The sequence below is a fragment of the Aplysia californica genome, unplaced genomic scaffold (assembly GCF_000002075.1).
Source record: "Aplysia californica isolate F4 #8 unplaced genomic scaffold, AplCal3.0 scaffold00124, whole genome shotgun sequence".
NCBI lineage: Eukaryota > Metazoa > Mollusca > Gastropoda > Aplysiida > Aplysiidae > Aplysia > Aplysia californica.
Window position 1 is genome coordinate 998,902 of NW_004797394.1, and position 20,409 is coordinate 1,019,310.

Sequence of the window (20,409 nt, forward strand, 5' to 3'; positions counted from 1 at the left end):
AAACTTATATTGTACAAAAAAGAAAAAAATTCCAAAATCTGAAAGTATTTTAACCCATTTCCAGCCACACCCACAAATTTACATACCTACACTAAAACTGCTAAAAATTTCTCTCCATAATGCGACAAAACTATCAGAAAATAAGCATGCGGAGGTGTATGAATGGTAACTCTAAAGTAGCTTTTTTAAAACTTGGAATTAGTGGACTGGAGCAAGTTTTAGAGAGACACAGAGGGATTCTGATTTTCTCGCAGTCAGACTGCCTGGATACGAGTATTCTTATTCTTCTCAGCAATGAGTTAAAGAAAATGTTAAGGATTGAAAAAGTTACCTCAAACCCCAGCTTCTTGTAGTCCTCAGCTGCATTTTGAGACTTTCGTACAGAGTTGATGTTGGGGTCAACATCAAATGCAATCCTTCGCAGCTCTTCAATTTCCCGCAGTACCATCTGTATGGCCAAAGGGGGACAAAATTCTCTAAATATACAAAACAGTAGGCCCTAATAAAGAATACCTTAAACATTAAAAAAAAAAACCTAAGAATACACCGGAATAAGTAAGTATTAGGGAGAGCGTTTCAGTACTTGCAACAAAAATAGATCATGAAAGTGCTAAGATTTGGGAATTTACTGAGAGTAACATACAAAAAAATGAACATGGAGAGACAAGATAAGATTTTTAGTTTTAGTTTTAGTAAGAGTTTTACAGAACTTGCAGCACAATAAGGTCATATTATAAAAGCCAAAGAATAGAGGTGTTACAAGAGAACGAAAAAAAGGAGGAGAGATAAGAAAGATGCTTGATATGAAAGAAGGAGCAAACCACAACTGAGCACCCTGTAACCACCCCAAGAATACTCTCAACATACAAAACAACAACAATAAAATTCTCTAAATGTACCACACACAAAAGAAAAAAAAAAACCTGTTCATTTTCAAAACAGCAACAAAAATACTCTAAACATACAAAAAAGCAACAATGAATACTCTAAACATACAGAACAGCAACGATGAACACTCTAAACATACAAAACAGCAACAATGAATACTCTAAACATACAGAACAGAAACTGACACCACTCTAAACATACAATACAGTAACAAAGAACACCCTATACGTACAATACAGTAATAAAGAACACTTTAACATACAAAGACAGCAAATAAGAATGCTCTCAACATACAAAGAATACTCTACACATACAAACAACAACAAAAAACACTCCAAACACAAAACAGCACATGATTGCAGACACTGACCTGGTCATGCGGATCCACTCCCATCCTCATTCTGTCCTCATTCAAATTAAGCAGCAACATCTGCAGCACGTACAGCTCATGAGCCATGCCAGCTCCCACAATCTGACCCCGGATCACATTCTAAAAGAAGAAAAAAAGACGGATGAGAGAACTTGTTCTCGAATTTTTTTTCTTTTCAAAATGTGAATTTGAATTTGCTTCGGAGGGGAGGTTTTTCTGATATTTTGTTTGGTTTTTTTTTTCTACTGCAGGGTCTAAGTCTGCTCATAGAGATGTCTTATTCTTTTCAGCCCATTTTGTCTTCAACAGAAAAGGATGAAGCAGACCACCTACAAAATGAGTGAAACTGGGGGCGTAAAGCATTTGCATTTACAATTACATATTATGATCTTATAACTCAGCTTAGAGACAGAGAAAGATGGTGAACTCTAAAATGTAGGTATGCAGCGTAATGGGGTTTGTTTTTATGAACGAGTCGTAGAAACCCTCTGTAATGTAGGCTCTGACAGAAAATGTTCTCCCACAATCTCTGTTATTACATAAGATGACTTGTGTCCCAAAAATAAAATTTTTTTCAAAAATACATTTTTAACATAAAATAAACACACAGATAGCTAAAGAATAAGTTTTTAATGTGACTCAATTTTTGCCCTTTGTTGCCTTGTATCTCAGTTCGAGTAAACGCATCCTAAGGTACCTTTCATCAGGCACGCACACATCAGCTGTCTGTAATAAATATATATATATGTTTAACGCCCTCATCTTTATACTTTAATTCATTTAGGAGGCAGGCTGCTTTGACCCCCACTTGTCAGGCCCAACCCAGGCTACCAGGGGTAGTACATCCCACAGACAGATTCTCAATGAAAAAAAGAAATCCCTTCCAACACAGAAATCAATCTCATCTCTTCAACGTGTGATGGCAAAGTGCTTAACTTCTATACCACAACAGACGCCGGTCCGGCTGCCTACGTTTACTTTGGTAGTAACGTTAAATAAAGACACACAATGATTCTGTGAAAATCCCACCCGTAATGAAACAAAGGTGTTGTCATACTCACACTCAAAATGACATTTCTCATACTTTTAGACTGCAAACTCTCTGCAATTTTCTGAAACAAAAAGACAAAAACTCTGTAAACATATAAGCTAATCTACACCACTGCATATTTATTATAATAGAAGGTTTGGTGTTGTTGTTAACGATCCAGTAGCATCTAAGCATTAACTCTTCCTCATGATGCCATTCTGTAATAGCTGTATGTCTAATCTAATTGTTGTCTTGAGGAGTAGAGGCAATTAGATATGTGGGGTCGCTTGGGAAGAAAACATCCCCTTCAATCAGTTAGTTTTCTACAGAAGAACAGATGACGTTCCATTGTCTCTGAGCGGTAGTCACATAGTGGGCAGGCAGCAGACTGCTTTACTCCAATTCGGTTGAGATGTTGGTTGAGGGGTACATGTTGTGTTCTAAGTTGGAAGATTATGGATTGATCTCCCCTCCTCAACTCATTGATTGGATCTTTGACCAGTAGTTTATTCATGTGGCCATACATCATCCTTCCTGTCGTACCTGTTGCCCATTCATTCATCCAGTTTTCCTTGAGGTTTGACTTGATCATTTGGCAGCAGGTGGTGTAATTAGTAGGAATTTCAGCTGAGGGAGGCTAGCTCCTTTCTTAGCCAGAGCATCAGCTCTTTCATTTCCCGGTATCCCAGTGTGGGCAAGAATCCATTGTAGGACTACTCTGACTTGGCGCCTACTTATCAAATTATGTAGACTCCAAATCAGGTGCAATATATCTTTGTTCACATCAGTCCCACTCTCAAGTGTTTCTAGTGTTGAAAGGCAGTCTGTAAAGATAACGATGTCTGTGGTAGCAAATGGGTTAATGTCAAACAAGCAGTTGATGTAGTTTGCTGTGTTGGTGATAGCCTGTTGTTCAGCAATGAAATTGGAGCAGAAGGACCCGCTGGAATTAAAGACTTCTTTTTTTGTCCCACTGGAAAATTGATCACTGACCCATATCCAGCGTTGATTGTTGCCTTAAAGGCAGACCCATCAGTGTATGAGTGGATCCATGTCGGTGGATAGGAATCAATTGTTTCAAGGGCAGAATATTTTAGTGCCACAGGATATGTGTTTTTATTGCTCTTGTCCAAAAGTGTTTTCCTAATTTCCGGCTTTGCTATGGTGAGATGTGGTGGGAGAGTTGAGGGAACTCTTTCCAGAAGTTCTCATCTTTCAGGGAGGTGATGTTTTTTTTTGGAGATTGAGGACAGTGTCTAGTACAGATTTTGTATTTTTTAGTCTTTGATTAGGTTTCCACTTGTCAACAAGAATTCTATTTGGGTGGTTATTTTCTAGCCTTTTAGATCTTTCATATACTTCTTTAGCTGCCCGTTTTCTTCGAGTTTCTAATGGCTCAATATTTGTGTGGATTTCACAGGCCGCATTCGGTGAGGATCTCATTCCGCCAGAGATAAGACGAAGAGCTTGGTTTTGGATGGTGTCCATTGAGTTCTTTGTAGTTTTATTGCAAATGTTTTGTAGAACAAGATTATAATCAAAAACAGCTCTAGTGCATCCTAAATAGAGGCCTCTCAAGGTGTTCTTGTCTGATCCCTAGTTGGTACTGGCAAGTCGTTTGATGAGATTAAGTCTCTTCATAGCCTTCTTCCTAAGGTTGTTGGTGTGTTGTTTCAGGTTGAGCTTGCTGTCAAGTTGTACTCCAAGATAGACTGGGTTATTCTCCTTTTTCAAGTTGATACCATCTATTTTGAGAGGGATTTCTGCATTTGCAAGGTTATACTTCTCGTAAAAACAGATTAGAGTTATTTTCGCAATTTACTTTCATCTTCCATAAACGGCAATAGGTTCCTAGGGAATTTAGATCATCTTGTAGTCTTCGTCTGCTTATTGTTGTCGAGTTTCCAGTCTGCCAAAGGACCAGGTCATCAGCAAAAAGAGTTTTTTCTGTTTTGAGAACATCTGAAACATCATTGACGAAGACAAGGAATATGGTACAGCTGAAAGAAGATCCCTGTGGGAGTCCTTCCTCAAGTACTGATTTTGAAGATAGGGTTTCATCCATCTGGGTCTGGATAAGTCTATCTGTATGCTAATAAAAGGGTAAACATAATGGAATTCTCAATCTCCGCCCGCACCACACTCTTCATAAGATCATTTTTTTAAAACACAAAAAAAAAAAGAAGACAAAAAAATGTATAACAACATTAGAACTGTATTTTCCTTAAACACAGGGGAGGGAACATAAACTGTTTTTTAAAAAAAGGCTACCTTTAACTTCAGTATCAGAAATTCATTTCAACAATGGAAAGCCTTGCCGATAGTTTAGTAAACCAGAAATCATCTTCAGGCTTTACAGAACAATGTTGTCCTTTGAGAGGACACCTAAAGGCACAACTGCAGCACACATGCGCAACAACTGTAATTCATTACCTTTCTTTTCATCTCATCAGCTCTCGTGAACAAGGCGTTGATTAAGGCTATAGCGTTCTTCTGCACCTCTGGACTGGAGCTGAAGAGAAAGAAATTTATAATAATAATAATATTAATAATTGTAATAATAATAATAATAACAACTACAACAACAACAATAATAATAAGATAAAAATAATATTAATTTGAAAAAATAGCATTTGTACAGCGCATATCCCCACTCAACAGCAAACTCTACTATATGTGTCACGACGTGGTGGAGTCAGGCGCTCGTCAATTTTTGGACATGTAGAGTTATTGGTATCATTTTAAAGTTTGTTCATTTGCCTTGCTGTCCGTGAAAAAAATACTCATATATCACGAATAGAAGTCGAGACTTTTGCAATTGAAGGAGGTGGGGGTCGCCTGGTTCCAGTGGTTAAATTAATGAGAAAATGGGCGCCAAAGTTTGGTAACTTCAATATCTTAAAAGTTTTTGAAAACTAAAAATTACATATTTTTGTGCCTTTAAACAAGGGTTTTGCATAAAACTCACATGTAAATGTGTTTTCATATGAACATAAAAAATGTTTAGCCGAAAAACAAAATGTCGATAAAAAAAACCAAACTGGTAAAAAAAACCCACCTTTTTCTTCGTTTTCATTATTTTGACGAGCGCCTGATTTCACCACAATGCCTCACATATATATGTAATACTATATTACAGAAGCCTATGACGGATGCAGACTTAACCACACGTTAAAACAAGGTAAATGACACATAGTAGAGGGATAAAAAAGAAAAACTGGAATATATCAAATAAAAAGGCAAGAATTACCATTGTTGCTCGATACACATTGCAAAGTAAATATATCTAAGGCTCCAAAAGCTTAAGTCAAAAGAGCATCATATGTTATATGTTAAGAATTTTGCTAACTGATTGAAACAATTCTTACTGATCTGCTGATCTGTTAAACTACAACAATACAAGAATAATACGATTTGGCAAAACTCAATTTCAAATTTTTTGTGTTTCCACAACAAGCCTTTAAAAATCATTATCTTAATGGTGTTTATGGGGGCATATAACATAATTACAATTTTGCTTTAAAGATAGGACATCAGAAGTTTTCACATAACACTAGTAAAAAAAAATACAAACTGAAAGTCAAAAGAGCTCAACACTTGTGTTAAAATAAGGAGACAAATCACAAACCTTTCTAAATGGGGAATGACATTCACCGGGGTCACCACTTGCTCCACAACACTTTGTCGATTTGTGCTGCAGACAAAATAGGTCAATACCATACTTTGTTTGATCACAATAAGAAAAGTGTGTACTCATATAGCAAATAAGTCATGAAAAAGCTGCTTCACAAAATGTCATTAATACTCCCTTCCACGACTCTGTCACTTTTCTTAAATTGCAAACATCTTTAAGTCAATAGTAATAATAAAAACCACACACAAATTCTCAAAACAGTAAAGAAAAGGTAATTCCAATAAATACAAAGAGCAGTGATCACATTTCAGTGCTGCCCACTGCTTCGTTCAGTGATTTTAAAGTGCCTACTCTTCCACGAACACAAAGTCAAAGTTGTCTAATACCAACATTAATTTTTAATAAATGAACATGTGCAAATGCACAAACTGACACAGCTGCTACTAGGTGTCTATGTAAACTTATTACTTACTCATCACATAACCCAGGAGGATCGCAGGGTTGCTGTATGATAGAGAGCCTGGTCAGGATCTATGCAAGCACACACACACAAAATATCCAAACCTTGTATAGCTAATGATAATTTTTACACTTTTCCTCCTTGCTACAAAGTAAGGTCGACAGTGTAATTCTGTCAACAATCAAAACGCTACTTTCACAATCAACTTATGCGATAATATTGGTAAGTTTCTTTAACTCTGTGTCAAAACTGAAAGAGACACCGAGGATCATGGTGCTCCCCTCATTTCTCTCTTCCGATGCTCTCAAAAACCTATAGATATTATCCTGGTCCACTTCCATCACCCATCTGTTCAAGTTCTCAAAGCCATTCATTCTTGGTATACCTCTGCTTCTACTGCTATGTATTCTATTGCTTCCAAGAGCAAGACGTTAAATGCCTTCATATTGATTCATGTGTCCAGGAAATTCCATTTGTCCTTGTCACTTGTTTTTAGCAATATGTGTAAGAAAAAATAATCATTCAAACCCACCAGTGCAAGACGACAGACTCCAAGATGTCCAAGGCTGACTGGAGACACGAGGTGTCAAGATGATGAGCTGACACATTGACACAGTCCGCTACCTGTGAGACAGATATAGGAAAAAAACAATATATAGCATAATGTGATCAAACTGTTGAGTGTCATCTTCTACTGTCATGTTTACTGAATACTTTGAGCCTTAACTCCCTGAGCCTTAAAGGACCCGTATACCTGAGGTCCCTTGAGTCCATTGCTAGACTTGCACCACCTGACACTAAGGCGTGCATAAAGGACCCAGTAGGATAAAGGCACAGTACATTCATGCATACACTTGTGTCCATGAGGGAAAGCAAGGACCTTTAAAACACATGACCAACATACTTTCCACATGCATTCCAAAAGGATAATGATCAAGTTTTTCTAACAGAGCCAAGAAGTAGATTGATATTTCAAAGCAATGATATAAAATCCCAGCAGACAGGGATTACTAGATAAAATACCATCCCCCAAAGAAGATATATGACTCATATTTTCAATGTGTAACTGCCAGGAGCCTCACCATCACACCACAGACGCTGGTCAATCAAAATGAAATCAACTTCCTAAATTCAAAAGGAAAAAGAAACATTTTAACCGCAAAGATCTATTACTTTCTACTAATACATGTATATTTAGCAGGATAAACCAAACTGTTAACAGCTGTGTAGTCAAATTATATGTCTTTGCTATTATACACACAACTACAATCATAAAGGGACACATACTCATGGTGTCATGATGTGTCTGTATCACTGGAAGAAAAAGATCAATTCTCTTTTGCTCCAAAACCATTGTTAAGGTTAATCTGCAGATCTACAATAAGTACTTAGAGTCACCATGCTCTAGAACTGTTCTGACTTTTGGGTCTCCTCTCATTATTTAAATAAAAAGGGCTGACAATTTTTCAAGAAACCAGCAACACGGTCATAACATAACACCATCGATGCATCAACGTACCCGTTTGATAAACTCCGGCTCCAATATATCCCAAGACAAGATGCTGTGCTCCATCAGGCAGACAAAAGATTTCAGTGTGTAAGCCAGCGAATCTCCTTTGCTGTAAATGAAACATGGAAATACCAAAGTAAATATTTTAGCAGAACGAAAACAAAACAAAAAATAATAAAATAACAATTTACTGGATCCTGTGGGGAAATCTGGGTTACAATGGCAAAATACATACATAAATACATAATTTAACACAAAAATATATATTCAAACAATACACCAAATACACAAATTACACCAACAGAAAGGACAAAAATGAGCAAAAGCTAGCAGACAAAATACTGTTGTCTCTGAAGACAACAAGCAATAGAACATTGTAAAAAAAAAAAAGCAACAAATGACCCGGTCTCTATTCAATGTTAACACTAAGTAAAAAAAGCAAAGCAACATTAAACTAAATAGAACAAAAAAACACTACATTTTTAGCTAATCCATTTTTGAGAAAATGCAAAACAGTATTTTTTACAATTCTTTAAACTGTATCAAAGGTACTCATCAAGCCTATGGCTTGCAGAGATAAAATACTCATCCTTGCAGCATTCTTATTGGCGTACTCAGAAACAAATGTGACTCAAAACAAGCATCCAAAGGGCATATAGTTATCCTGCATGAAATACAAAAACTATGAGAAAACCAGCCTTTTTTTTCTTAACAATATAACAATGAATTTAATGCCATACAAGTTTGGGTTTTTTTAGAGACAGAAAGAAAACGCACTACAAAAAAATGATTCAGCAGTTCTTGAAAAGCCAAACTAGTTTAATCTCTTTGAAGATAACAGAGTGACATTGCAATCTTTACTCACAAATTGCCTGTTGTAAGGATGTCTATGACAATCTGATGGCCCCGTATTTTGACAAACTCCTCAGCAAAAGTGATATCAGAGGCAAGGAAGGACAACTGACGTAAAGCTGCATTCTTATCTTCCAGTCTCGACCCACTCAGGGCAGACTTGATTCTTTCAGCAGTTTGAGCCTGCAAAAAGAATACATTGATAAGGCACAATAATTTCGTTTTTGCTTCGTTAGAATGAAAAGGATATCCACACAAAAATAGTTAACTAGGCCTGGGTTAGGGAAAGCCAGGCAGTCATAAATAACACCGAGTAAGAAATGACAAATGACAGATTCCTAAATACTATTACAGCAGAATCAGATTTAAATAACCCTTGCATTCAGAAAGACTTGAAATAAAAAAAATAGGCTTTTCAAATTGAACATAGCTGTTAATTTCCTTTAATATCCATTCTACTTCTCTCCATGCAATCCATGTAAAATTTAGACAAACTTATCAGAAAAGATATGGACCAAATATATTCCTGTGCAACAGTAATCAGAACGCAGTACAAGTTAAAAATTATTAAAAAACACAACTAAAATAAAAAGTAATAAAAAGAGGAATTTACTTACAGCAGATGGGGTCAAATTCAAAACTTGACCATCTCTTATGTCCTTGCGATTCTGAAACACACACAAGATATTGGGTTAATACATGCAATGCTATGACATCTAGAGAAAGACCGCAACACTTTCCCCCAATATTCAATCTCATCAAACTTGAAGGAAAGCATTGGCACAATTACAGTATATTATTTTTTCTTCTTCAAGCGTTGCCTCTTGTTTAATAAGAGTTTTATTGTGCTCGCAACTGCATAAGGTCATATGAGCACCCTGCGTCGCATCTGATATAGACATGAGCAATGATGATCCACCGTTCATTTTCATTTATCTGCTCAGGGTCTCTCAAAGAGACCTATACACATCCTGTTCTTTCCCTGTCAACTATTTGCTCAAGTTCTTAAAGTACCTTATTCTTGATCTACTTCTGCATCTTTTACTATCTTTTCTTCTAGTAAGAGCAGGATGTTGTATTCCAGATGTCAACTTAAGGTCCCTAGAAACTGCATTTGTGACATTTTGTCTCTTTCAAGTTATTTTTATTAGTGGCAATCCCATGCTGACTTCATTAAAGTTCTTTGAATAAGTTATTCTCTGTCTATATAGCCTTATCATTTCCAAGTGAGAGCAAACTGGCAAGACAAAAAAGTTAACCCCTTCATTCCTGGCCTCTTCACTAAGTCTACAGGACCAGTTCATCTGAGCTCCCTAGATGCCAACTCAATTTACACACTTGGCTTGGGTCTACAGGATGAGGGACAAAAGCTCAGCAGTTAGAGGATACACGACAACAAGAAGACCAACGTGATCCATACCTTACTTAGCCCCCTCCTGTTTACATTCTTCATCCTTCTTACACTCTTCACCAACAATGGCCACCCTTAAGTTCAATCTCCAGAGCACTTACAATGCACCGTCTTGTGTTGACATTCCAAGAAGCTCAGTGGAAGTAAGAATAAATTCTAACTGTAGATGACAGCTCCGACTAATTTTCCTCAAATGATATAAAATCAGGGCTACAACATAATGTCAATTATCTATTCTTATCAAAGCCCTGCTTTTCATGACAGAAAAATGCAGCTTTGAACAAAAAACTGATAAATCAAAAGGGATGACATGTGGTATACCACAGTCTTCCTCAGCAGACACTATTGAAATCCTTTCTGGACTTTTATACAAACAGTAACAAAAAGAAAAGAAAAAAAAACTTTTGAGCAGGAATAAGCTCAAAACCAAACAAAAACCCACACCTTTTCAGTAATGTACAATTTTTGATCAGGCTCATTAAATCTCAGTGCATAGGTGGATGGATCTTGAAGATTCCATCTGTGGATAGCAAAAAAAAAAAGAACATGTTACAAGTCATATAAAAGTTCAAATTTATGTTTTGTTTCTCTGCTTAGAACCAAACAGATACAAAAACAGTCAACATAAGGACACAGGTATATATTTCGATTCCTATAAACACAACATTAAACTTATTTTTTAAAGTTCAATACAAACAGAACTCTAACTCCGCTCTAAAATCTTAATCAAATTAAAATGGAATAGCATACTACTAGTATCTTGATTACAATTCCATTTATTCTTTAGTCACTTACCTTATGATGATGAGTTACATAAAACTTACACAAATTACTGAGGGTCTCCCTGAGACACACGTTCATGATGGAATAGTTCTGAAGTTTAACTGAACAAACACCAGTTACAAATCTATTTTATTTCATAAAATGCCGAACCTACCTTCAGGCATGAGATTAATTTGTTTGAGTAAACAGATTCCCATCGACCTAACAAAGGTTGTTTAGTGCAGAGAAAAAGGTCACACAGTCAGACAGAGACAATGAGGTGAAAAAGAAAAAAAATGTTGGACCTAAAAGTGACACCCACCAAGCCACCATGTCATACAGATATCAGTATAGGATCGAAAGACACTCTCCAGTACTAACCTCTATTACGATTTAAGCCTGAAAGCACTAAAACAGAACAAATTACACAATCAACAAAAGATTGGAGAAACATTGTGAAAATTCGATCTTGGTGTTGTGACTTCTTTGAGGTAATAAATTGCAACAAAATGCAAAACAGACACGGTGCCCCACACTAAAGCATATCTAATAAAAACACTTGTACAAATGAAACTCATGAATAAAAAAATATTATATCGCAATGGTTCAAAAAGTCACAAAGTAACAAAAGGGTTGACTACAAATATACCATACCTTTCACAGATCTCTTGAATTATAGACTCAAGTGGACGTTTCTGTGATAGGAAAAGGAAAAAAATTAAGTTAAATATATTTTTTGAAAGAACAGGACTGAAATAACACACTACCATCAACAATACAGATAAAACCAAAAATGGTTATATTTTTTAATTCAACTATCAAGAAGAGAATGAGCTATCTCTGCATGTCTGCAATTACCACATATTTTAATTTTTGTTTGTTTGAGAAAAGAGAAGCACTCATTGACTCACAGTAATAGTCATTTTTGCACAGAGGAAAGGTAAGACAGAGAAAAGACAGAAAAAAAAAAGAACAATCTACCTGTGACGCCCTTCAACTACCCACCCTGTAATCAACAAGCACGAGATCAAGTAACTAAAAGTAGCAGGAAAACGGGGAGGGAACAGTACAAGCCTCCAGGAAAGATGAGAGCACTGAAAGCCTAGAGTAATCCATAAGGAATGAAAGCAGGTTGGTACTTGTTTGATTGAGTAAAAATACATTGACACAAAAATAGCAGTTATTTTGTGCAGGGGAAAAAGTGAGACAGACCAGCAAAAACAACAGAGGGACAGGAAAAAGTAGGACCTACCAAGGCACATACCAATAACTCGGTGAGCGTGGGTACGTGTGGGTGGGTGTGTGTGTGGGTGGGTGTGGATTTGGGTGTGGGATGGGGGGGGTTGTAGAGGTATTACGTTGTACTTACCCCATTCAGAGGATGGGCTTATATACTAAAAAAAAAGAGATGTTCTGCTACTCGGCTATGTTTACTTAGATTCAGCTCTGGGACAAAACAAGACTATTAGAAAAAAGAAGGAATACAAGCATGCAGGAAGTAGTACCTCTCTATTCTTCTGGTGAGGCCAGTAGTACCCTCCAACTACACACCAAAATCATTTCAATCAATAAAAAATTTGACTTTTGCACAATATAACTATATAATGTTTACTACAACTCAGTGCTGGTGCAAACTAGATACATAACATAAATAAAGAAAGGACAGGCAGGAAAAGTAGAACCAACCCCAGTACCAGTGGGGCCCTCCAACCCCCAGTAGAATCAGGATTAAAAGCAGCAGGAGGATAAGCATTCAAAAACAGAACAGTCGAGTTTGAAGGATGAAGAAAAGAATGAAAAGAAGGGAAAGCAGAAAGGTTTGGCTAACACAGGCAGGACAAATTTATGGGAAGATAAGCCGAAGCAGAATGAATACTGAAAGATAGTACTTTCTTTTTCTTGTTCTTCCTTTTTAACCCTGAACTTAACAGACACAGCCATAAAAATTTTACAATTCAACCATCATTAATTAAGACTGCTAGGCTTGAAAGGCATTAATTATTTTCATACACAATATACCTTATCAAAATTCAGAAAAAAAATGCAAAAAATGCAATATTTTTAAACAGTCCAAAATACCTGATCAAACTCGATCAGCTGACCTCCAGCTGTGTCTCTCTCTGGCATTGTCACAGCCACCTTTTTTATATTAGCGTCTGTGTTTTTCTTTGGAGTGGTCGGCAGGGTACGTCCATAGCTAGCGGTCGACATCGTGCTAGTCCTGTCTGGGTCCTTCATCATTCCAGTTGGCATTATAAACAATAATTAGCTTCACAAACTGTACACATCAAAATGTGGGCGTAGTGTATAGCAGTGTTTACCGGAATTTCACACAATGCACATCACGGACATCCTCTCTGTGGGAGAATTCAAAATATTAAAAACATATTAAAGTATAATTATTAATTCTTCAAAGAGCTAAACTCAATGGCTTGGCTCTAAAACAAAGAAAATACAAAGCAATTTCACCGAACACATTTTAAACAATATTTTTAGAGATTTCCGTACTTCCACTGACACCATTGTCTTTTATAACCACAAGAGATGTTGTTGTTGTTGTTGTTTTCAAATCCCTTTAGCTGCGAGCATTTCGCTCTTGGCAGCGCAATGCCTCCCTCAAGTAACCACATGTCCTTGTCATCTGGTCAGCGCCAGAGTAGAGCAGGCTTTGTAAGTCTGTAGGTGTGTGTAGGAGCCTGCGTCGAAGAACTGCCAGGTTTGGGCAGTGAAGGAGAAGATGTTCAACGGTCTCCTTGTGGTAGTCACAGTGTCTGCAATGGGGTTCCCACATGGGGTTAATTCTATTTATGTGCTTGTTGGTGTGTAAGTGTCCTGTGCGAGCTCTGAAGATCAAAGTCTGATCAGCTCTACATAAGAGATTCGATGGGTCTTTGGGGTTGGGTTTGTCCATGTACCCGAAGAGAGACCTTCCTGTTTCTGCGTTGGCCCATCTGTTTAGCCACTCGTCTCTGCTTTTGGCAAGGATGATCCCTCTGCAGGCCTGTAAAGAGGCAACTGTGTCTGTCTGGGGCAGGCTTGCTCCAGTCTTTGATAGTTGGTCTGCAGTCTCATTCCCTGGTACTCCAGAATGGCCAGGCACCCACTGCAGTGTGACCCGGACGCCATAGGTAGTGCACATCTGTTTTACAAGGCTGAGAATGTTCCTGTCACCTCTGTAGTCTCCTCCTCCCTCGACGGCTTGGAGTACTGACATTGAGTCAGAGAAGACAACAACATCCCCCGGTGTTGCTGCACCTTCAAAAAAGTCTTGGGTGATCTGCTCCAGGGTCTTTACTATGGCAACTCTCTCTGCGTCATAGTTGGAGCTGTATGTTCCACATGGGCCAAATAGTTGGGTCTGCTTCTTCTCTTCAAGGTTGTTTCGTTATTTGATGATGGATCCGTATCCAGCATTCCGTGTAGCGTTTGTTGCTGATCCATCTGTGTATGCATGAATAGGGGTTTCAGCATACGAGTCCACTGTCTCTAGGGCACTACTTCTTAGGATTTCTTCTGGTGTGGTCTTGTCACAAGAAGTCTCGTCCTTATTGTGATTTCTGGTGCTTGCCAATATGGAGGTTCGCTGCTGATGTTGGTGATTGGTTCTCTGTTCTCAGGTGGGTCAAACTCCTTCAGTAGTTTTGTTGCTTCTCACATGAAGGAGGTTTTCTGGATGCGTGTTCTTGGTTCCCACTCATCTGCCATTTTTCTGTTTTCGTTTGTGTCTTCTAGTCGCACAAATCTTTCGTAGGTTTCGAGTGTAGCACTCTTTCTTCTGAGGTCCAGTGGTTCTATGTTGGTGTGGATTTCGCAGGCGCTAGTAGGAGAGGTCTTCATCGCACCACAAACAAATCTGAGTGCTTGGTTCTGTACTCTGTCAAGCTGTGCCAAAGAGCTTTGGCTGGCTATGGATTGTAGTGGTAGGGAGTAGTCAATCACAGATCTGACACACCCTATATAAAGTTGTCGGAGGGTTGCTTTGTCAGCTCCCCAGTTGAGTGATGAAAGGTGTTTCAGAAGATTTGTCTGGAGGTGGCTTTCTTGGTCAGCTCGCCTAAATGCTCTTTGAGAGACTGCATTCGGTCCAGTTGTACACCAAAGTACTTGGGATAGTCCTCATGTTTGATGTTGGTTCCATTGATCTTAAGGTTTACCTGACCTGCTGTAACCTTGTTTTTGAGGCTGAATAGTCCAAAAACAGTCTGTGTTGATCTCCATCTTCCATAGCTGGCAGTAGGACGAGATAGTAGTCAGGTCTGTGTTGATGGCTTGGTTCAGTGCTCTCATGTCACTTCCTTTGCTCCAGATGAGCAAGTCGTCAGCGTAGAGTGCTTTCTGACAGGAGATGACATCTGGCAGGTTGTTCATAAACAACAGGAAGAGGGTACAGCTGAGTGCTGACCCCTGTGGAAGGCCTTCCTCGAGTGTCCTGTGCAGAAATCTTGCTGTCACATGATGTCTGGATAGTTCTGCAAGACAGAAAGTTCTTGATCCAGCTGTACATCCTTCCTGCTATCCCAAGCTTTTTCATTTTGAAGAACAGTCCCTGTCTCCACACACGGTCGTACGCCTGCCTCAGGTCGATGAAGACAGCCACAACATTGTCTTTATCTTGAAAGGCATCGCTGGTCTTCTGAGCAAATCTGATGAGGTGGTCCATAGTTCTTTTGCCTTTCCTGAATCCTGCCTGTGATGTGCTGATTGTGCCGGTGTTTTCCATCCACCAGTACAGTCTGTCGTTGACCATTCTCTCGACGACCTTACCCAGGCATGATGTTAAAGAGATTGGTCTATAGCTTGAAGGCTGGCTTGCTGGTTTGTTCTTCTTCAGTATCGGTGTGATGTTTGCCTTCTTCCATTCTGTTGGGAGCTGTCCCTCATTCCAGGTCCTGTTGAAGAAATCCAGGAGTATGGAGAGGGAAGAGTCTGTCAGGTTGAGGATCATCTCATTGGTGATGTGGTCTGGTCCTGGGGCCTTTCTCTTTTTACGCTTTTTGAGGGCTGCCTTCAATTCCGTCAGAGTAAACTCCTTCTCAAACACCTCCAGGTTTGCCTTGTGAGTCCGTTCTGCCCTTTTGGTCAGCTGCTTTATTGTGTGGCTCAGTTTGTTCTGGTTTCCTGTCTTGTTGATGCTAGCAAAGTATTTATTCATAACCTCAGCTCTGCATGTCTCTCCTTTCTCAGTTGGTTTCATTGGGGTGGGGTTTTTCCTTCTTTTTGTACCTGAGAGATTGGTGAGCAGGTTCCAGGCTTTCCTCCCATCCTTACGAAGGTCTAGTTCTCCACAATGTTCTCTCCATGTTTTCCTTTTCACACTTTTGCTCTTCAGCTTTACCTTGGCAGTCAGGTAGTTGTAGTGCTTTCTGTTTTCGGCTGTTGGGTTCTTCTCAGCACGCCGTCTGGCTTTCTTTCTGGCCTTCGTCAGTTGTTCTTGTTCTTTGTCCCCAATAAGGGCGGAACGTCTTTGGGTTTCCTCTTGGAATCGCTCCCTTTGCAGATGTCTTTAGTTCTGTGGTGATGTCCTTGTAGCACTCATCAATTTGGTTGGTCGTGCATACTTCCAGGAGTCTACTTTCCGATTTCTGTTGGTAGAGCTCCCAGTTTGCTTTCTTGTAGTTCCAACTGCGTCTTATGGGGTTGATCCGTTCTTGTTTCCTGTTGCTGGATATCTGCAGTAGGATTGGGCGGTGGTCACTTCCTATGTCATCTAGGACAGTCATGGAGTAGTGCGGGTGAAGGTCAGCAGAGACCAAGGTCAAGTCTGGTCTGCTGAGAGTTCCGCTGGCTCTGTGAAGTAGGGTGGGAGGTGTCTTGTCATTCTGAAGTGAAATGAGGTTGCTTGATCTCAGTAGTTCTTCTAGAACTGTTCCTGTCGTGTCTGTATCGCTGTAACCCCACAGTGGAGAGTGTCCATTGAAATCTCCTGCAAGAATAGTATGTTTGTGGTCTGTATTCGGGAAGTTGAGCTGGAGAGTAGTTCTTGGTGGGCAGTATACATTGTAGATGGTATAGGTTGTTCCATCCGACTGCTGCACTTTCACTTCCTGCATGTCAGTCTCGTCATCGGTTTCTGGGTGAGAAACCTCAGCGGCGGTGTCATTCCGGATGAGGGTTGCGACACCTTGACATTTGGTGCACTTGCAGTGGTACATTGTGTAGCCTGTCAAATGGAACTCTATCCGCTTGGGTAGTTGGGTTTCCTGTAGCAGGGCTACATGAATTTTTAAGTCTGACAGCATCTTTGCAAGCTCCATTTTCTTGTTCTGTAGTGATGAAATGTTCAGTTGGAGTATGTTCAATGTCTGTGTGTCTGTAGGTTGGGAAGTCTGTGGTGTCTGTGTGTTGCTTGTGGCCCCTATACCTGCAGTGTGGGTCCCAGTAGCTGACTTGTCACTCCCGCCCCCGGGTGAAGGCAGAGAGCGCGGACCTTGATAACCGAGGCGACACCCGAGCTCGTATAGTTTCATTTGTCGTAGAGGCATTCTATTTGCTTGGGGGTTTTTAAAGGCTTGTATGCATCCCTGTAGGATCTCAGGTAAGTGGTAGTCTTGTCCTGACACTGGCTTGTGCCCAAACATCTTGTCACAAGAGAACAAAGGTGCAATGTTCACTGTCCTGTTCTCCATCAACCTTCACGGGGATTTCTTAGGATAGTAGACAATTATAAGGGGGGTGTAGGCACACTCTATTTCTGAGGGATGGGAGCCACAAAGTGCAACCAATGACAAATGATCATCTGAGCAGTCCAGTAAGGGGTCCCATTGAGTAAGGGGTAACGCGTTCCTTCCACAGTGAGTCGTCCACATCACCAAGCGTAGCTTGCGTTTGCCCAATCCCCGCCACCTGCCGTCTCCTGGCTATCTGCTATCACCATTTGATTTCCGTTCATGGGGCAGAATAATCCAAAGGATCGCCAAATCTACTCAGACAGAGGATCGTCAAGTCATGGGTCAGTGAGCTTTTGCCAGGATATCTGTGGGAACGTCATCTGTTTCCAGGCAGCCTATTCCTTACAGCTAGCTACAAGGCCTTCTGGGTCTGCAGAGACATCTCACAATGAGTCATCTGGCAGTCTGAGGGTACCATGCCCCGTCTGTAGAGCTCCCACAAGAGGGAGGGAAGAAGATGTCGACAGTGAGTTCCTGAATGAACAGGTCGGCCTGCTGTGACGCCAGACCTACCATAATGGTGGATGCGTATGGACCCGTCTACGAGCCGAAGGGTCGTTGCTCACTTTGCACCTCACAGGGCTATGGTACCTCCTGGCCAGAGCTGTCTGCAACCCCTGCTCCTATGCACAGAGCAGGGGTCCCCAGGCTGCTCGACAAGGACGGGGAGTTGACTTGGTTGAGGCTGGCTTGCCAGAGAGCGTCTGGGGTTTCACCCTAAACCCTTACAGCCCAACTACAAGAGATAAGCTTGGAGCAGTAGTATAGCTCCCTGTCTCAAAACCTAACAGTGGTAAATTAAATAGAACTTGAAATTCATCCAAGAGAACAAGAAGAAGATTTATAAGTTTACTTTAGAATAAATAAGGAGCTATCAATAAGTAGTAGGCCTAATTAGTAGTAGTAGTAACTTAGTAGTAGGCCTAGTAGTAGCAGTAGTATTATTATTATATAAAAATACACGACCAATAACAATACATAATAAAGTATAAAGTGTAAGCACATCATACACATCTAGATATCTACCGCAAGACTTGAGAAGATTAACAACATAATTTTAATGTCAGAGCAGCAATCTGTTTTTACCCGTTTTCATCGAGAACAAATGAAAGTTTTCAGGCTACTCTATAATTACTGTTCTACAAAAAAATTTTTAAGTAGGCATCTACCTCTTGTAAAGTACGCAGTCGGTAAATAATAATAGAATATTGTTAGTAAGTCAATACACTAATCTAGAATCTAGATGTAGAATTAGATCTGGAGACTTGTCTTGGCGCTTTTTCCGTAGTTCCCAACCCCCTTATTTGGGCCTCTTGGACTTTTTCCTTGCCCCAGTCCAAGTGTTTTTTTTTAAAAATACCCGCGCGGGGAGCGAGAGATATCAAACCTAATTGATTCTAGATCTACAATTTTAAAACATCAAATTATGGTAAAATTCAGGGAGGGTTTGCCCCTTTCCCCCCCCCCCCCCCCCCCCACCACATTTTTATTAGTGAAACCCCCGTACTCTTAGGGTAAAAACCAGCGAATAATTATTGGGCATGGGAGGGGGGGGAGAGAAGGGAAGATTGAAGAATACCGGACCACTCGTACATTATTGCGCGAGAAAGTGGGGTAGGTGGGGCGAGTGGTTGGGGTGGAGGAGGGGGGAGGGGGGGTTCAGGGGGGTCTCCCCCCTGACAAAATTTTAATGAATAGATCTACCGGTCCGAGATTCTCCATTGAGAGATATTAAAAACGGGAAAATTATGAATTCCTATGGCTGAGACATAGGCAAAGTCAGTCCGCTGGTCCGGTATTCTTCAATCTTACCGGAGAGAACTACAGAAATTTAAACGCCCTTTGTCTGTTTGTTAGTAAGATCTAAATCTAGATTTATCTAGATCTAGACTAGATCTAGATCTAGATCTAGATTTAGATCTAGCAGTCAGGCAGTCAGGATCAGGACTCGACTCATCAGTGAGCAGATTGACCAAAAAAAGACTCCTTCTGAAAAGTGACGAACATATTTCGGTTTAATTTTCATGCACATTGTCTGTCAAAATTTACGTAAGAAAAATGGGAGCACCTGGTTATTAAACAAACAAAATTGTAACAAAACACTTTATCCTACCGGGTCTGGGCCTGGGACGACAATTGAGGAAGTCTTTTAGTTTCGGTCAGCTGCTAATATCACATTTTGAGTCCAAGACTTATCCGGCTCAAGCCATGTCTGCAAAACGACAAAATGAAAATGCAGACAGGAAAACGTCCCAAGATATAAAAATGAATTTAGTAAGCACACAAACGGCACGGGACAAGATCTAGCTGACTTTGTAGTCGTGTCGTTTATTCTCCAGGAAAACGGTCCCCTTGATTTCAGAACAGTTGTACTACTCCGTAACAGAAGTTACTTCCGGGATTTGATCCAGGTTATCTTTAGGAACAATAACAGACTTAATCGATTACACTAAAAGTATCGTTGAAGTGTTCGGAGAGTGTGCCTATTTTTAATCAATATTCCTCTGAAAATAAGCACAAAAAAAGTTTCTGACTATTCTATCCTCTCTTTGCAAATTCTATATTTTTGATCAGGGTAAAAAAAGACTATATTTAAGGTAAAACATTAACTTTGAGTTGGTTGTCTATTACGAGCACGACTACAAGTACAAAGATTTTGATAGATCGATACTCGGAAATTGCTTACTCTATAGAGGGCGCTGCCATTTCCTGAGTACATGTCTTCTTCCGGCTTTGTATCTTCGTCATTCGTCACAAAGTTCAACATAATAATAATAATAATAATAATAACAATAATAATAATAATAATAATAATAATAATAAT

At 39.6% G+C, this 20,409-nt stretch overlaps 1 protein-coding gene across 3 annotated transcripts in view; it reads right to left on the reverse strand.

Moving 5' to 3' along the window:
• LOC101846126 (engulfment and cell motility protein 1) overlaps positions 1-19,991 on the reverse strand; it is a 28,398-nt gene extending 8,407 nt beyond the window's left edge. For 2 of the 3 annotated variants that reach the window (XM_005096245.3, XM_005096243.3), the window contains exons 1-13: positions 19,699-19,991; positions 12,997-13,274; positions 11,572-11,612; positions 10,600-10,675; positions 9,362-9,412; positions 8,758-8,927; positions 7,902-8,001; positions 6,915-7,006; positions 5,917-5,982; positions 4,722-4,800; positions 2,320-2,370; positions 1,259-1,378; positions 332-448 (exon numbers count right to left, since the gene is read on the reverse strand). In XM_005096245.3, the coding sequence (XP_005096302.1) occupies positions 332-448; positions 1,259-1,378; positions 2,320-2,370; positions 4,722-4,800; positions 5,917-5,982; positions 6,915-7,006; positions 7,902-8,001; positions 8,758-8,927; positions 9,362-9,412; positions 10,600-10,675; positions 11,572-11,612; positions 12,997-13,170 (1,137 nt within the window). In that variant the 5' untranslated portion in view covers positions 13,171-13,274; positions 19,699-19,991. The remainder of the gene's footprint in view (positions 1-331; positions 449-1,258; positions 1,379-2,319; positions 2,371-4,721; positions 4,801-5,916; positions 5,983-6,914; positions 7,007-7,901; positions 8,002-8,757; positions 8,928-9,361; positions 9,413-10,599; positions 10,676-11,571; positions 11,613-12,996; positions 13,275-19,698) is intronic. The other variant, XM_005096244.3, reaches the window with a different exon arrangement.
• Positions 19,992-20,409: the final 418 nt, after the last annotated feature.